This window comes from Haliaeetus leucocephalus, unplaced genomic scaffold (genome assembly GCF_000737465.1).
Source record: "Haliaeetus leucocephalus isolate CR32 unplaced genomic scaffold, Haliaeetus_leucocephalus-4.0 Scaffold751, whole genome shotgun sequence".
In the NCBI taxonomy this organism is placed as follows: Eukaryota; Metazoa; Chordata; class Aves; order Accipitriformes; family Accipitridae; genus Haliaeetus; species Haliaeetus leucocephalus.
Genome location: NW_010973187.1, coordinates 6,678,352 through 6,697,367, shown reverse-complemented (window position 1 = coordinate 6,697,367; position 19,016 = coordinate 6,678,352). Strand labels below are relative to the sequence as shown.

Genomic DNA, 19,016 nt, shown 5'->3' with positions numbered 1-19,016 from the left:
CTAGTGTCACAAAATATTTGTGTCAGTTGTTTATCCAGAAACAGACATATAGCAAATCTCAGAGTGTCAGAGGAGAAAAATACTGACTTTATTAATAATCTGCTATGTAAAATGTTTCATCACTTTCTGTAATGCTGCCAAAATAGCGTTGTCAAGTAATTATTTAAATAGTTCTATTGAAATAAACTAGAACTCAGTGAGCGTGCTTTGACCAATGTCACATCTTCCCAAAACACCACGCGGTCTTTCAACATTCAGCTATTTAATTTGATGTCATTTGAAAAAACTATCCTCAGACAGCTCCAAAACATCTTTACTTTCCTGCAATGAGGCTGGATATTGTATTTGTCTATCTATCTCATGGATTTCTCCTGAAGGTTTGTTTCCTTCAAGCATTCAACCAGCTCAAGCTAAGGCTTATGAAAAGACAATTGCTTTGGTTACAAACTGCACTGATTTTAATAATTGCATTATTTTTCCTAAGGGTTGAAATGAGGCAAGAATTACAGTATATTGATTAATTTGATAAAAAAAAATCCTGGTTTAAGTCTTTTAATATCTTGAAGTTATAGTTTTGAACTAAAAGGCCTATTTTCTTTCTTTTCAGAAGTAGAAGTCAGTGTTCATATGACACTAGGTCCAGTAGGTCACCAAAAATAATTAAACTCAAGCAGTAGATAAACTAATAAGATATGAACACATATATTTTGTTAAATTAAAAATGATCATTCTTTCTCCTTCTCTTTCAAGAACTTTATAAAATAAGGTGCAAAGTCACGCCTGGACTGACATGATCACCCTGGAATAATGGATTTCATTGAGTAATAAAATTCAGCAGAGCAGAACTGAGGAACAACCCTACTGCAAGGAGTAAGGACTTCATGTGAAGGACTGCACTTTTTCTTCCTGTAGATTTTGTAGCAAGGATGACTGGTCTGAAATCACTTTATGACTGACTTGGACTCTTGCAAGATGATGCTCGCATACAAAGAAATGCCTTTTAGTAACTTCACAATTTTCATTTCAATCCAACCTCAAATTTTCTAACTTCAGCAATGTACTGTAATCAGTAAATGCCTCTTCTGCCGTGGCACAAGCTGTGAGCATGACCTTGTCCCCACACAAAGGCATAATCCCTTCTCTCCACCTACCAACACTGCTGGCGATAGCTGAGCGGGAGCAGTGCAGACGGTCTCTGCCCTTCCCTCTGTGCACCAAGAGAGCAGGGAGCCGGCCCTGCTCCCACTGTGCCACACAGCGGCATGGGTTTGGTAGCCTTCTTCTCTAGTTCACATATTTTAGCATCTGATAAAGATGCAACCATACGAATCACTCCCTATGAACAGCAATTCGCTTTCATTCATATATTCTTGAAAATTGGATTATTCTTTTTAGAAGACCTGGAGCAGATTTTTCTTGTGAAGCATCTCTGAAAACATGCAAATGATTATCAGTCACAACACTGACAACAGGCAAGCAAACAGTGAAATCAACTGGTAGGACAGGTGATGATCAGGATCTTAACAGAGGGCTCTTGAGCTCCATTTTCCTGTAAGCCTGATTTTTCACCACATATAATCAACTCCACTTCGAAATATAACAATATTGGCAGATATGGGGGAAGCAGTCTGATCGCAACATTTGTTTGTCATAATATGCCAGAAATTAGTTTACAAACTTGTCTTCGAAATTACAATAATAACCGTTTCCCAATATCATTTCACATTTGCAAGAGACTTCAATGCATCTTAATTGATGAAGTCCAAGAGCCCAGTAATTTCAGCTTGAATATGCGATCGCATCCTGATAAACACAAAATGCAGGGAAAATAATAGGCCTGGCACAACGGGAAAGTTGGGAAGAGGGGGTTCTGACTGACTGTCACAGCACAGCACATGACAATCAGGCATCACAGAAACATGCTCAGGACAAGAAGCAATGCAGGCAGGCACATTGGCAGTGTGAAGTTCATGCAGCCATGGGAACATTTGCTTAATATATTCTTGAGGCATACACACACAGAATGCAATTTTAAGATGGCCCTAAATTTCTACATGATGGCCTTTTTTCCCTACTTTATTAAAGATACCTCTCTGTGTCCTGGTTGCAGCTGGGATAGAGTTAACTGTCTTCCTAGTAGCTGTTACAGTGCTATGTTTTGAGTTCAGTATGTGAAGAATGTTGATAACACTGATGTTTTCAGTTGTTGCTCAGTAGTGTTTAGACTATAGTCAAGGATTTTTCAGCTTCTCATGCCCAGCCAGGGCACCTGACCCAAACTGGCCAACAGTGTATTCCATACCATGTGACGTCCCATCCAGTTTAGGAACTGGGAAGAGGGGGCAGGGATTCGCCGCTCGGGGACTGGCTGGGTGTCGGTTGGCGGGTGGTGAGCAATTGCACTGCGCATCATTTGTATATTTCAATCCTTTTATTACTACTGTTGTCATTTTATTAACGTTATCATTATCATTATTAGTTTCTTCTTTTCTGTTCTATTAAACCGTTCTTATCTCAACCCAGGAGTTTTACTTCTTTTCCTGATTTTCTCCCCCATCCCACTGGATGGGGGGGGAGTGAGTGAGCGGCTGCATGGTGCTTAGTTGCTGACTGGGGTTAAACCATGATACTCTGTTACTATGAATTACCATGCAACTTCAGCCTGTCAATCCAGCTGAATGTAGCTCTCAAAGCATAATGACAACGTCTTTTAGAGGGGAAAGTATTTTGTTATTGTTGCCGCAATCAATGAAGGCTTAATTCATTTTTCCTTGACTTTTATGCACTATTATCCATATTACAATAACAGTCATGAACAGTTAAAGATTGGGTTTTATTGTGCCAGCATGTCTGTACAGAATAATAAAGAAGGAAGTCCTTGCTTTAGAGATCATGCTCTAACTGGTGAACAAATAAGACAAATGTTATTGTTAAGAAAATAAAATAATAAAAGAGAATTGAGTCATACATTGACATTTCTCTAACTGATGCCAAACAGGAGTGATTTACCCATGAAAAACAGAGAAGATGGATTTTGAGGCAAGATTTCAGTGAGAACAAGCAGTGCAGCAAGCTTCCAGACATTTCCCCGTGCATAGAGGACACTGCAGAGAATTAGTGGAAGAGGTACATGGCTCGCTTCCTGGCTGCTCCCTTCAGTGCCTTCTGGGGTAGAAGAGTGGGCAGTTCAAGGCCTCGGATGCTGTAAGTATTTTAGTTGATAATCTATGATGCAAGAAAATGGCCAGACCAACTCCATGTATCTGGTTGCCCCACATGTCCTTCTCTTCCAACTGTCTTCACTTTGTCTGGTTTTTACTGAATTCAGTGCTGTGTAAGAGAAATTGAGTGAATCTGGTACCTCAGCTTCTAGCAGTTATGTTGGGGTCCTCACCTGTCTCTTGATCACAGCAGAATTTAGGTAGATGTCAATGTCTCCACACCAGGTTACCTACAAGCTTATAAAGTAGCCCAGGAAACTTTGTATTTCTGGGGTTACTCTTGAGAGTAGGCAAGCTGATTCAATCCCCAAGATTCAGAGGCTTGAAGTGTAGCTACAATGGGGTTTAGGTGTGATTTAAGTGTTGGGAAAACAGTGCAGTGAGTCAGGTACTGTACTCTGCATGGAGCTGTGCCTCAGGGCAAGGATGGAGGAGCCCTGGGGAAGAGGCAAGTTGATGCAATGCCTCAGGGAGCCCCAGGCTACCAAGAGGTGAACAGGGCAGCTGGGCTCTACCATAGTCCCGTGCTCAGAAGCTCTAGAAACTGTTCGCTTGCACCAAATTTTCCTGTACTATTGAAGTGGACCTCATGTTCCAGGTGCTGAGTTTGACATGCAGGGGCTGAAATGTGGAAGGGCTGAGCAAGCTCAACCCACACCGGAATTAACAGGAGCTTTTCAATATACAAACTCCTATGCAGTGCTCAGCATCTCCAAAAGTCAGCTCATAGCCATCTTAAAGTAGGCACCAGACTTGCAGGATACTTTCGATCTTAATTATTGTTTTTAATTTACTGTTGGTAAAATGGAGATAATGCCACAACCCCACTGTGTATGTTTTCACAAAAAATAAAAATTTGGAACATGCTGGTTAACAGCACTCAAAGTGCACCAGTTGAACATGGTATTTGAAATTAGGATGAAAAAAGGAGAGTGAGGAACAAATACATATGTGTATGTATATGGGGTTGTGTGTATATATTGATATAAGTATTATTTTCCATTATTAAAAGGACCTACAATTTGCACACTTTAAAAAGTGTTACTAATTACTTTCAATACGTATTAGTACAGATAAAAATCAACAACCTGTCACAATGAATATTTTAATCTCTTAATATATTTTTAATGAAATCCGTACCTTATTGGAACCAGAATCTTCTCAGAGGTATGAGGTAACAAAAAACCTGATCTCATCACTTCACAAACTTTTACATCAGTTTTTTACTACATGCATGTTATTAAAAATTAAAATGCAATAAAAAAATCATATTAAAATTCAATGATGCTCTAACTTTTCCCCATACCATTTTCCAGCGCACCCAGGGGAGAAAAACAGATGTATACAAGACCTGAAAAAACATCACTACTGAATAAATGTACTTGCTAAATTAGACCAAAATTGGCCCCAACACTTCAATTAGCACTTTGGTTTTGGCTATGTAAAACTATCTCCAAAGGCATTTTCTTGTTTGAAAATGCCAGGGCGCCCCTTTACAAGCACTGCCACACTGGAAAACGTTCCTCTGCATCTCCAGTACAGTGACCACCTCTCATCTCATCTGCAAAGCATTAAGTGATGCCTATAGCATTAAACACCCACCTGCACATGCTATTCAAAGCTAACAAATATAAGCAATGTTACACATGCCACACTTCTACAGAGGTTCATTCTCCTTTTCAACCTTGACCACACAGATAGTAGCAGGAGCTACAGGTGTATTTGAAAGGTTAAAAGCTTGAGTTATTTTACTATCATCTTCGTAACGCTCCAAAGACATTTGAAATAAATTATAGAGCAGACACCATCACTCAATTTTATGAATGCTAAATTGTGGAGTAACTCAGAGCTTCTTAGCAGATTAGGCAAAATTGGATTTTGATGTCCAAGAGCTGCTGCTGCTGTGGCAGGGAGTTAGGGTAAACCTGACAAATACAAGAGTACTTGCAGAAATGGATGAAAGTGTTCAGGGTGATGGGACTGGGTCAAACTAGACTCAAACTAGGTCAGTTTAAGTATTTTCTGTGGAGGTCCCTCTCTGGCTAGCTTGTTTCTCCAACCTTGGGGCATTACTCTCTGCCTTACCCAGTTACATGTGGGGAATTTTCCTCCTCAGAAGCTAAAATACTTGGGGACACAGTTCCTTGTTGGGTAAGCATGGGCAATTACTGCCTATGCCATGATAATGAATATATGTCATGTTAATAAAGCTGAAACCCCTTCTATAAGGCACATATGATGGTCAACCACTTGTAGAAATTGTCAACTTTTGGCCATAAAGACATTTAAGTAGTAATTAAACATTGTGACACACAAGTTTTGAAATTTTTATCATCATTATGGTTTCATTACATACCATTTGCAGGGGGGAGTATCTTTAAACTAAACTCAAATGTAAACTTTCTTGACCATTGTCAGTTTGGCACCAACTCACTATTTAATTGACTGTTAACAAATTCTCCAAGATATGACTGCTATACAGATATTTTATCTTCCTGTTAATTGGTAATTATGCATTGGCAGGAAAAACAGTGTTTCTTTCCAATTATTCCAGAACTCAGTGATTATTTAAACTTTGCTAATTAGCAGCAGAGGGCTGGTACATCTTCTGGGCAAATTGTATTTGATAAACCCTATTAAAATATACATGGCAGTAGTTGACTTGTAACAAACAAAAAAAAAAAGTGGCAGTTCAAAGGGTATTAGATACAGCACGAGGCAAATGGGGGCCTATTAAAATTTCCCCAACTGTTCTAATGAGAATGCCGAGGGTCATTTCTTCCTAGTTTACCATCTGTTTGGTTTCTGGCAAGCATCTCCGGTGTGAAGGGAGGGTCCTGGAGCCCATTTGGCTTGTCACAAAGTAAACCAGGGATCTACAGCAATTTCAGTAAGTTACAAAACTGCACTTCAAGAGCGGTAGCATGTACATAGCTGAAAACTTTTTTTAAAAGCTAGCATTTACTGATTATTCCTTACTTTTTAAAGCTGTGAACAAGCACAGAGAGGCAAAGACTGAGCAGGAGGGATCAATTTTATAGGCTCACCTAACAAGAAAAATCCAACAGTTGGCCTTTTTCCATCTCACAATGTTAGTGGGGGATATTTTCCTTTATCTGTCAAAAACTGAAAGCAAAACACTGCCCCAGAACCATCAGTGTTTGAGCATAAACTAATGTCAAAACCAAGCCTCTGAAGGCTTGAAACCACACGCCCCGTCCAGCAGCAGTGGGAGCCTCAGATGCCTCCAACGCACAGTCCAGACTGATGCACCGGCAGAGCTGGCGAGCACGACCAGAACATTTTCTGTGGTACACCCTTGGGATGACACTGTGGGTGCCCTTCAGCCACCGAGGCACACTCTTTCCCCTTCTTCTTCTGGAGATGAAACCAGCAGCATCACCGATGACATCCACCTACAGTAACTCTGCCCTAAAACTGCTCATGACCTGCGACCCAAAGGGGTATATGGGACCAGGAAACTACTTTTATCCTTTTCCCCTATTCCCAGCTCATACAGAGCTGAATCAAAATGATCCTTTGTCTACAAACTGAAAGGGGTTTTTGGTTTTGGTCTGCTATGCAAACATGTATGTCACCAAAATACCAAGCAGAGGATTATGTGAAGGCTGCCTTAATCCTGTCAAAAAGCAATAGAATAATTTAAAAAGAAAAGAGTATAAGATAAAATGCAATGCCAAGTAAATTATTTTGGGTGATTGCTCTTCCCAAGATTTCCTCTAGGAAATTTATTGTTCACCGTATTTTAAGGAACATTTGTAACTATTCATTTATTTTTTTTAAAAGCCCAGAGACTCAACATATTACATAGAGTAGGTGAGATCACCTTCATGGTATAGAAACAAAAAATTGCAAAGGAGGAGAGATTGCAAGAGGATCTTTCATATTCTATTTTTTTGCTTTCTAGCAGATGCATTTCCCCCGTTCAGGCACTAAAATGTTTCCAGGTAACATCACTCTCATAGCCTCTTATAAAGTAGCCCACAGAATTAAAGAAAATCTAAAATTCGCCAGCAGTTTATGACCTTGCAGTAGAAAGTAGACATCTGTTTTAAAAGATAGTAAATTACAAGTTGTATAAACCTACACAGAAGATAAACCAAAAATTTTCTGCTAGCCAATTAGGCCTGAGGCAATACTTTCCATTGTAATGAGAGCTTTGAATCCACTGTCTCTACCATAATAGAGCCTATGGACTTCCAAAAGGACCTTTTCAATTTAGGTTGAAATGTTAATGCATATACAAAAATTATAATGAAATTACTTGTTTATTCCACATTTATTAGAAGGTAGATATCAGTGCAGTAATCATGATTTTGCATAAGATTAGGTTTTGGGGGGCTTAATTATAAAGGCTTACATTTTCCACTGTAGTTTGTAAGAAACTAATTACACCAAACTTAAATTTTGAATAATTTGTCATGTGCGCATGATGTGCAAATCTGCCAGGGAGCCAGAAAGCTTTGGGAAGAACCCAAATGCGCGGAGATGCAGTATGACTGGCAGGTCAAAGGCAAACTTTGATGTGCACAGCCCAGCACGTCTGTCTGCTCAACCAGCCTGTCAGCGGGGACGATCCCGTGTAATGAGACAGATTCAGGTCCCAACACACAGCGCTCCTTATCGCTGCTGAGGGATTATGCTGTAATCTTCTCCTTTAATTGTGGAAATGATACTGCGTTCCTCGCTTTCCAGTGCACATGGCTTCGGAGGAGCTGAGCTGTATTTTCATACTTATCCCAAGTTACAGACCTGTACCCCTATCACCCACCAGACCCATTTAACCTTAATCTCATTTGCAAGCAATCGTTCCCGTCAAACCCACCACAGCATTTTAACTTTCTAACATGTTTTCTCATACTCCTGTCTCCCACTTTCCTCTCACATATTTGGAATAAGTCAAGCAGTGAGAGCCCCTAAGTGATGGTATGGACATTCTGGCTGTGTGGGACGTTAGCCTTGGTGGGCTGATAAACACCAGAGCACAGCCAGCAGATAATCCAAGCTGTCGAAAGAAGGCCAAACGCCAGCAAGGACCCTCAGAGTCAAAAGCAGAAGAAGGGAAGGACACTGAGGGATGGAGAGATCCCACAGGAGTCCAAAATGTGTCTCCATAGAGAGACAGGGTGTGAGTGACACTGAGGGGTATCAATGTGGCTTGAGAAAGGGGGACATGAAGAGCGGGATTGCTCTTCAGCCTTCAGCAGGCAACGCTGAAGGATGTGGAAATGATCCCAGGTACGCACTGCACCGATCAGGAAAGGAGAGTGGAAATGCTACTGGAAAGATGCAACTTGGGTATCTCTTGTATCAAGGGATCTAACGAAGAAAGAAACACTATCCTTAAAAGCTAGATTTAAGGATCATTTCTTTGCTGAAGGATCCTCACAGCTTGGTGGTGAAGATTCAAGTACACATTTATATTTTATCCCAGTTCTAATTTTAGCTTTACAGTTTTAGTTTTACCTTAATCTGAACCCAGACAATGGTTCAGCTTGGGACAAAAGATTAATATTTACAACCACTATTAAGTTTTATCCCCAAAAGCTCACCCATTTCTCCCTAGAAGAGTTGTTAGAAGGCTTCCCAAATAAAAATTTCAGCAAGTTTCATGTCAGTGTAACCCCACAGAGGAAACCAGAAACTATTGCTTTGGCTATACAACATATACTGAAAAAGAAAGAAAACATAACCCTTAGAATTAACTCTGTTAGCACTAATGTATTTTATCTTTTTTCTTCAAAGCTTCTTGACACGGTTAACTAACTGTGATAACTGACAATGATTGTGTCTCCGTCAAGCAACTTCCTAAATTGGGTAATTAAAAGATAATTGCAGCCACAATACAGTAACTTATGGCACAAAAGACAGATATATGTATGTTGGGAAGACTTCATATTGTCGGGGTAGACTGGAAGATTATGATAATCTAGCGTGACCTCCTGCGTAACACAGACAAGAGCATTTCAATGGTAATATTCCAAGGGAGAAAAAATATTCTTCCCTGCTCCGTAAGCAACCGCTATCAACCCAATTTCAGAATATTGCTATCTTCAGGTTTTAAAGGCCCAGCTTCACCCCCACCCCCCCGTCTAATCTCTGATAAACCACATAAGTCTTTGAATTAAGGTCTCTGAACCTGACATAGTCCTTGACATTTAAAAAAAAATAATTTCCAGCAAGCTAAATCTAACCTGAACACCACAATCACTTGCTGGAAAGGAGGAGCAGCTTCTCTGCTAATTGGAAATGATGACACAACAGATGGATCCAGGTTTTCTGGAGAAAGCGCTTTATGTTCTCTTCAGAAAACAAAACAATGCCATTCCCACCTACTATTTTATTAAACAATATATTAAATACTGTGGAGACTACTCTCTTTTTCTACTGCAGATGGTAGATTTTAAAATATTAATAATCTTTAAAGCTCCCAAATTGTTTTAAAAAGCATATCATTTGCATGCTAAATGCTTTTTGGAACAGGCCAACCTTCTCATCTCTCACTGCAGAGCAGAAAAAGGAAACGTTTGTGTAGTTCTCAATCCTGGAAGCCATCAGTACATCATGGATTGAACATCTACATAAAATTAAGTTTAAAAGCCATTGCCATTTTTGCTTCACTGTTTACTTTCTACTGTGACTCCACAGACACTGCACAAGAGCATCAGCTCTTTTGAAACATTCAGACTGTACTTTTTCAATATATATGCAAGCTTAGGAGATGGCAAAGAAAAACAGCAAAATGAGATTTTTATTCAAAATGTTGCATAGCTAACAACTGTAACACAACTGACCCTACAGTTTGTCTGCAGAAAGTTCAAAAGAAATGTCAGAGATGGCAGCAGTTTTTCTCTGACATGGACGGAGGCATGCTCAAGACAGAGCAGCAGACCTCCCCTGGGCATGATGTTTGAGAATTTGTATTGACAAGCAAAATGAAGTAGCTCCAACCACGCGTGACTGCTTTCGCATCTCTTTGCTTTTGTATTTTCCCAGCCTGTAGGTTTGGATTTTCTTTTGGTCTGCAGAACACACGTGTCACCAGTTTAGTTGTTTGTTATCTTACCAGTGACTGAATGGTTAAAGTAACACAAGAGATAGAAAATGACCTTTGGCAAATTAAAAAAGGCCACGTCTTTTTTCTGTCACACATCACATGTTACTTTAACATCTGTCTCAGTGAGACACCCACTATAATAGCCCTGTTCTACAGATGAAGATACAAATTTAGGAAAAAATACAGACATATCTGTAAATGCACAAAGCTATTTAGGTTCTTAAAATTTTGCTTAATTTCCATTCTTAAATATTTAGATGTGATTAAACATCACCTGTATACCTTGCCCAGTGAGTTTGCCGTACAGGGCCGTGATGTCCCCAATGGCATGATACAAACACCTATTTTGTGGCAAGATAATAGCTTGCCAGTAACTTGACCATCCCAAAAATTTCACATTGATAAGTGCTTTCCGCCTTGCTTACTCCATCAGATCCTGTTCATCTTGTAAAGAGTATGGTGGGAGAGGAGAAACAGTAGTACTACTTCTTCCAGAAAAGTGGATCTTTCAGTGCATTTTGCATAAGACATGAAATAACTGTGGCAGCTGTGCTCTTCCCTTTGAAAGGCCGAGCAAAAGGTTTGTGGCTGATCGGTGGTGCTATTCACAAAGGCAAAGCCCTTCTCAAATTACTCCTCAATACAGTTTTAAATAATGTGCTATTTATGTTGCATTCTTTCATTTACAAGTCAACGTATGCCTGCTGTACGACACTCACATGCCCAGGCCACTCGTTTTTCACATGCTTTATAACAGACATAATTGTCATGAAAGATTATTATGAAGAAAGTACTGAAGTTTAACCCTAACTGACCAATGAACATTTAAACATGCTACTGCAAGTGCAGCGCAGTTGGTGTCCCATACAACTGGTACCTATTTTTGTACCTTCACCCCAGATTGCTTGTTAGGAGTCACTGAGTTCTTCCAACTGGAAGAATGCAATTCTTACAATTATTTGCAAGGATATAAAAAATGCTACCAAATAACAAACTGCAGAAGGTATAGCTGTAAATTACTTGCACAAATTTAGGAGAGATTTTTCAAAAGCACTTGTCCTTAGCACAACTGGCCTGGCTGCACTGCTGAATGCTACAGCAGAACTTGAAATATATAATAATTCTGCAAAACCTGTCCTCCCCCTTTTACTACAATTCTGGGTTTTGTACATGGAAAATAATTGGTTATATAAAGTACCTTGACCAGCATTCTGTTTTTAAGGAAGATGCTATTGTTAAGTGAATAGAAAAAATAGGTTGACATAAGCTCAAAGGAATCAGTTCTTCAGCCCAAGAACAGTTAGATGCTTTGGGCTAAATGCTTTAGTTTATACAAAATGTTAGCCATTTCTAAATGGTGTATTTCAACCAGTTTAGATGCTGAAGCTTTTCTTTCTTAAAATTCATATAATTCAGTATACCACTACCAGACCCGACCAAAGAAGAAGGAAGTGGAGGAAGAAATAAAAGCTGTCTAAAAGCCACTACTGCCTTATCTCATTGACTCCCACTGACTTCCATGTATTGTCAATTACTCAGTCTAAATTAACCTGTTTCAGTAATTGTGTTGTTATTGGTGTCCTCTGTACAACCAAGTATTCATTAGCCTGGGTTGCAGAATATAAATTACACTGGACTTACCAAATCCAAAAGCACTGGAACCACCAACACTCTGGGAAGCCTGAACACTGGTAGAGGTGTAGAGCCCAGTTACCAGTAAGCCATCAAAGAAGGTGCTTGTCGAAATAGTCACTGAAATGAGAGAAATAAAATATGTGTAATTATTTATAAGCAGTACTTAAGATCCTATACACATTCTGTGAGCAGACTCTTGCCCTTGAATGAGATCCCATCATTCAGTACAGTGAATTCATCTGAATTCCCCCAATACTTATGACACTTCAGTGACTTTAAATTAGCTTTCCCATGTAATTTGCCCAAACAACTTGTTCAGCATTCAAGCTGTGTGTGCCAAGTTTCGGTATGCTCCTGTACAACTTCCTCAGGGTTTACTTGAAGAAAATTGATTGTTTTAGAGGTAAACGACTGGCATTTATTGGTGTTTGAATGAGCTTCTATTCCTAAATGAATCTTAAGTACTGTATCAGTAATCATCTGCAGCAGGAAGTAGACACAAATTGAGCATTACAACAGGATCTGAAATGAACATCAAAAGGGTGGTCATGGCCATCGCTGCTTGGGCAGTTGCCTTTGCTAGAAGCACAAAACTATACTATACACTAAATGCACAATGAGTTAGTAAAACATAGCATTGAAATATATGGCTTGTAAGTAATTGTCAAGATACCAGAATATAGTAAAAGCAATGAAATAACCAGGATTATGGTATTCTTTCTGGACCTAAACAGAGTGCTAAGTTACGGTTATCATGTATATTATAGTATTATACACTTAAGTTATATGGGCATCTGAGTCATTACAGATTATATGCATTTAAATAACTCATTAATGTATTTTTAACATATTCTTAGATATTAGCAATAAAGTAATCATTCAAATAGCATCTACAAGTAACACAGGAATCTATATATTCTTTGTCAGGATTGATAAATCTTGCAATATTTCTTTACTTCCTGTAAACACTAATAATTCTTACATTTTTACTTTGGTATCTTTCAGATTGTATCATTGTATACTTAACATCAGCTTCAGTAGTTCTGTCTTGGAAATACTTAAATTATTAAGTGATAGGTTTACGTTTTTCCTATTATATAAATGCAATATCCTCTATAGCCAGAATGACTTCTCTAATCCTACAGCAGCACGCGACCTTCTTTGCTTCATAATAATCTCCTGTCCATTTTTTTTTAAATTTAATATTCTAACATTAGGTTGCGTACCACTGAATTGAAAATCAGAACTAGGAAATTTTACAAAAAAATTAATTAAATACCATAACAATGAGATAAATTTTCTTCTCTTTCTCTCCTTACCTTTGTCTGTCTAACATCATCCTTTTCTACATCTGATGTCTAATATCCTTTTCTAATGTAATATCATCCTTTTCTACGTCTAATATTATCCTTTTCTACAATCTTTACCCATATTTATTTGAATGTGGATAAAACGCATTGCAAATCTATGGCCTACCATACAGGATTTTTTTTTTTAACTGCATTATGAAGGGCAAAGAACCTGCAAGGAAATCCACACAAAAAGATCTCCCTGCTGAAGAAGAGTCTCATGACTTGTAGCCTCGTACACTGAAGATGCATCAAGACTTTAGTTACCATGCTGGTTCTGCTTTCATAGTTTAATCCTTTTTCCCACTTTGGGGGGATTGCTGATAAACTCTGATCTCTCCCCACATCACGTTCCACCTCCCCATATTGCTCTCTTGCTGGGAACATCACAAGCCAGTGACTGGCTGGGGAACTGAAGCAAGGTGCTATGAGGTGAATGCTAGTACATTCACTAGTAATACACATTCAGCAATGAAACAGTTTGGTTTTTTTAAATCCCAATAGTCATTTAGTGTTTCCTCTGGGGTACACATTGGCCTAAACTTATTGTTAAATATTTAAAGAACATATAAACATTGACAGTGGCTTAATTTTTTCTGAGCAGAGGAACAATATTTACCATGATTAATTTATTCTTCAACTCTTTATATTTAATTATCTTCCTTTCTTTGATTATTCAATAGTATACTGAATAATTCCTGAATCCAACTTTTCTGCTCCCATGACTCCAAATTTCAGTGTTTTGCAATAGACGCTTCCCTGAATGCAGATGCAGGTTCAGAGCCATATGATCAATTTTTAAGAGGCCACTTCTGATATATATGTTAAAAAAGCAGCAAAAGAGACTAGATTTCTAAAAAATAGAAGTATTATGGAGAGAAAAAGAAAATCAAACAAGCAAACAATGAATTTTTCCTGCATTTGATGATGAAGTGGCGAATAATGCAGAACCTTTTCTTCCCTTTGTGCCTTTAAACCAACAAAGAGGCAAAACATATGTTGAAAAAATATGCCTATGCGTTATTTTTGAAGACTTGGCAAAACAGTCAGTGAAAAGCATTGATAGAAGGGCACCGGGCCAGTACTTTGCTGCCATTTTGTTTCCCTGTGGGGAAGCATCTTATTCTTTACTGAATAGGATATAATGCAAAATTCTACTGTGAACAGGTGACCAGTTTCTCTGTGGGAAAGAAGTGATATTTTACAATGCCTGCATTTGATTTTGGACATATTTGTGTGATTGTCAACCCTCATTTTACATGAGCATGTAATAGGTCATTTTTTATTGTTGAAAAATTTCCAACACAGTATGGCTTTGTCATTAAGCCTCTGGGAAACTGCACAATGCCTCTAGCACATTTTTTAAAAACAGAGCACTAGGCTGTTATTATACATGTGTCATACATTTCAGAATAATTTCATAGTTCTTCACGAGGAAAAAAATTAATCATGACGTTCTCAGTGATGATTTTTTTCCCTACCCAGTGGTGAAATACATCAAATTCCCATAAAATGAAAGAAAACACACCATGCCAAGTGTTAATGACCAAGAACAGGAAAGCTGTGCTAATGCACAGCCCGGCAACAGGACCATGATTTTATGTAGGGACTAGGGCTTGTTACTGAGGGCCCTCAGCTTCCCTTTCTGAGAGCAACAAGAAGATTCCTCCGAGATCCCCTCTGCCAGGCTTTGTTTCTGCCTTTACACTGGCTCATGCCATAGGTCATTGATGCCAAATATCTGGTGCTTCAGGAGCAAGGACCAACACCAAGAGCCACCTGGACCTTGGAAAACATCTGGAGGGAAACAGCTGCACTGAGCACCCAAGGCTGGGCAGGCAAGGGGGGCTCTGGCACAGCCCCACCACCCACCCCATAGTACCCAATGGGCAACACAGCAGTGAGTCTCATCTACAAGTCCAACTCCATCCTCCACAATACCCTTCCTTGGGAGGAGAATTTGAGTGAGTGAAGAAGTGAGGAGCCTTTCCTATCATTGGGGACTGCTCAGCCAGGCAGGGGGGACAACCAACCCTGCCACCCCCCACAGAGCAGCACCCTGTGCCAGTCCTCCTGGCTGCTGCACCAGGGCAAGTGGGGAGCCCCAGCTTGACTCATCTCTCCCTTCACACCGAGGATGGGAAGGGAGCTTGTGAGAGAGCCCGTGGGAGCAGGTAGCCCATGGTGCGGACATAGGTAGAAAGCCGTCAGTTGCCTTGAAGTAGCCCAGCGAGAGGGACTGAGAACATCTTCCTGAGAGGGCTGCACTGGGAACAACCTACTGATCAGGCAACAGCACACTGCAAATATTAGAGGCAAAGCTGATAACAGCTACTTTAAAAGTTGCCCAACATTTCCTTCTATTTTCAGTTCCTGAGATCTTTGCCAACTTTTACCCTCTTGGGCTTTTTCGCTTGGTTTTTTTTCATGGTAAGTGTCTGTGTCAGACTGATTTAATTATTTAAGGGAGAAGGAATTTCAGTCAAAACACTTCATTCATTTCTGAGATGAGGTTAGAGGAAAATGTTACGTTGCCCTGGCTGAAAAATTCCAGTGTCCTTTGCTTTCAGTAGCTCTTCCACTCTGAAGTGTGAGAACTGTCCTCCAAGTTTGGACAAATTATATTCTACATATGTATACAAAAATAAAAAATAAAAACCAGAGTTCACACATGCTCAACAGAGACATTTTCATTTTTAGCATCTAAATATTTCTGGAGATTCTGTCCTCAGTTAGCACTCTTAGAGCACTCACTGACTAATAAAGCTTGCTGAAAAAAGTCCCATGAGATATATTTCAGTCCAGCTATATTGCTTTGTTGGAGCAGAAGTGCTTTGTGGAGGTATCATTTCCGATGATGTTTTGATCTGGGAAGTTTCTCAGTGTTTTAAAGCAGAAAGTCATGTCTGCTGGTTGGAAAGAAAAGGGAAAAGGGAGGGACCGTTAAAAAAAGTCTAAGCCTTCTGATGAGAAAACAGCAGCAGAATCTCACTTCTCAAAAAGCTGAAAAATGTGCAAAATGTCACAAAACCAAAGTTGCTCCTAAAGTTTGACCAACACCATCCCCAATAACTTAAACTTAGGAGACACAAAAGCAGACCTGAGAGCAAAAGGACAGTGAGTGTACTAGGATGGAGAAGCTGATGACACTGGAACCAGAACAGGGAATAGGGGAAGAGAGACTTTTTGGAGAAAAAACAGGGAGCAATGGGGAAAAGGGGACCACGGCTGGGCAAAGTAGCAGAGAGATAGTGATGAAAAGGAGGAGATGGGATCTGAAGCTGTGGCCTGGAAACCCTGCAGATGTTCAATACGAGGGACGCACACACTGACCGGGGGGAAAGACCAGGTGCAAAACCACCTGTAAAACCCAACAGCGAAGTGTGGGTCAGCCTCACTCACATGCTGGTCAACAGCCACAATGGCAACCCACTATGCAGCTCTTACTCTACCTTGTGAATCAAGTGAACAGTGTTTGCATGATGGATATGAAACCTTCCTGTCCACAAATCACATGGATAGGAATACATGGGCTAGGTGGATAACTTCAGTATATTTTGTAAAAGCCTAGGAAATGGCTCCATGAAAAGAAGTCATATCAGGGCTGGGAAATACAACAGAAATAGCCTCCAGTGCTGCTTTGCCCTACTCTTCCTTCTGTACAATGGTTGTGGTCACAAACAACTGTATTTCTAAGAACCAGGAGGCCCCCAGTTCTATTTTCCACCAAAAAAATTTGGTTACTGACTGCAACTCCTTGCATGCCCAGCACACACACGCTGCTGTGCTCGCCTAGGGTTGCTACAGACACCGGCTAAATGAGCACACAGGCTGGCCTCATCCTGCCAAAGCCACACATCTCTGGGGAGCTTTGGGGTGTTATTTCCTTGGGAACGGAGGGGATGCAGCAGCCTGTCCCTGGAGACGCCTCGCACTTCCCATGACAGGTTTCTGCAAGAGCCCTGAAGTTGGTGCCCTCCCATGGGGCAAGGAACAGTGGTGCCTCCGGTGATGCTGGGAGCTGACATGCTTCGAGGAAGAAGCGGGTCAGGAAGAAGGAGGCTGGCAAAGATGCTGCTGAAATTATACCACAGGTGGAGGTAGCAGCATAACAGGAAAGATAAAGTGGGTTTTGAACTGTAGTTATATTCAGATCTTTCTAAGAAACTCATGCCATTCTTTTGAACATCATTTTCACTATTTCCAGTGTTATATGCTACACATACTGTATAGTATTATAGAAATCTATTAATCTGTGTACGTAATTGCATAAAATTTGCCTTACATTTTCTTGCGTGACTGACTTACTCCCTGAAAAGACAGCTGCATTTTGACTGATATCCAAAATACTCAAAGTACAGTCAATGCATTTAAACTGTAAAGGCAGAAAAACTGCCAGGTGGAGGAATAGGATCATCTCAGGAGATACCTGCCACTGACAGGTCTTACCAAATTTTGCTGCTCTTTACCATCAGCTAAATGTCACTAAGAGGGCTGATATATATACAGAAATTCCACAGAATTTGCAGCTGCTGTTGATGACAGTCACAGAGTTAAAAAACTTTAAGGCAAGGAAAAGGACTAGATGTAGACATACAGATATGACACATGAAACAGCATGAGTGGAGATGTAGCAGAGTTGAAGAAAGAATTAACAAAGGCAAAACTCTTTGAAGCCCCATATACTGTTTATGTGAGTCAAGACACATAGCCGCAGTGTAAAACTGCACTTTTGTATACCATGAATAAAACAGAAAATCATTTTGGTACGTGAAATGGGATCACCACAGACAGCGGACTTCCCAAAATGAGACTTCCTTGCATCAAAGCAAGGACAGGCTTTTTTTTTACATTCTTCTGAAGGTCAAAGCCAGTTCCTTATAATACTGTAATATTGCATCATTGCACAGCTGACCCATGGCTGGAAACCTTCCTCTTAGGAAATAAATTACTTTTACTGAAGGTTTTTTTTTTTTCCTTGACTCCTCAAAAAGTGTATCAGTCTCTTAAGTAATGCAAGTCAGGGTGTGCAATGGCACTGTTCAGAGAGGCCTCTGTCCCTCCACAGTGCTGTGGCTTTCACAGGAGACTGCAAAAAGAAATGGAGACTAACATCAAATACACCAGACCATCAATGTCACATTATATTCAGAGCCAAGCAGAGCTTAACACTCCCTAAAACAGCCAGCAGCAAGAATGCAATCTGATGGCAGTGTACTTGGGACCACCCAAGCTCACATGCTTGCATGTAAACCCTGACTTCCCTTATACAGCTCAAAAGACCAGGAAGAAGAGCCAACTCCTGAACAAGTTGGAGGATTCACCTGGGAGACCAGCACAGAGACACACTACCCTCTGAATCTCATTTTCTGCTGCCTCACCAGCAAATACTGGGTTTGGTTAAACTGTACCCATGTCAATTATATAGGCACTAGGCACACAACATACCAGGAGGATGAAAACAGGGACATCAAAGATAATGCACCTTCTCTAGTCACAATTCCTAAACAACATCTCTTTTACTAGCATTTGACAACTATTGTCACCCTGGTTTAAAACCACCTGGTATACAGTGTGCTACCACCTCATGCCAGAATTGTCATGGTGCTGCATGTTCTCCCCGCAGCTGAGAGAGGCACCAGCTCGTTGCAGCAGGCAGAGCAGAGACAGCTCTACCATTAGCATGTTCCCACCACACCACCAGGACTGGCAAGAGGTCACCCCACAGTAGGG

The 19,016-nt window shown here is 40.2% G+C and overlaps 1 protein-coding gene across 1 annotated transcript in view; it reads right to left on the bottom strand.

Annotated features, from left to right (window-relative positions):
- Positions 1 to 19,016, bottom strand: part of RELN (reelin) — a 320,676-nt gene that overhangs the window by 242,059 nt on the left and 59,601 nt on the right. Inside the window, exon 3 of the mRNA XM_010581098.1 lies at positions 11,941 to 12,051. Coding sequence (XP_010579400.1) covers positions 11,941 to 12,051 — 111 coding nt within the window. The remainder of the gene's footprint in view (positions 1 to 11,940; positions 12,052 to 19,016) is intronic.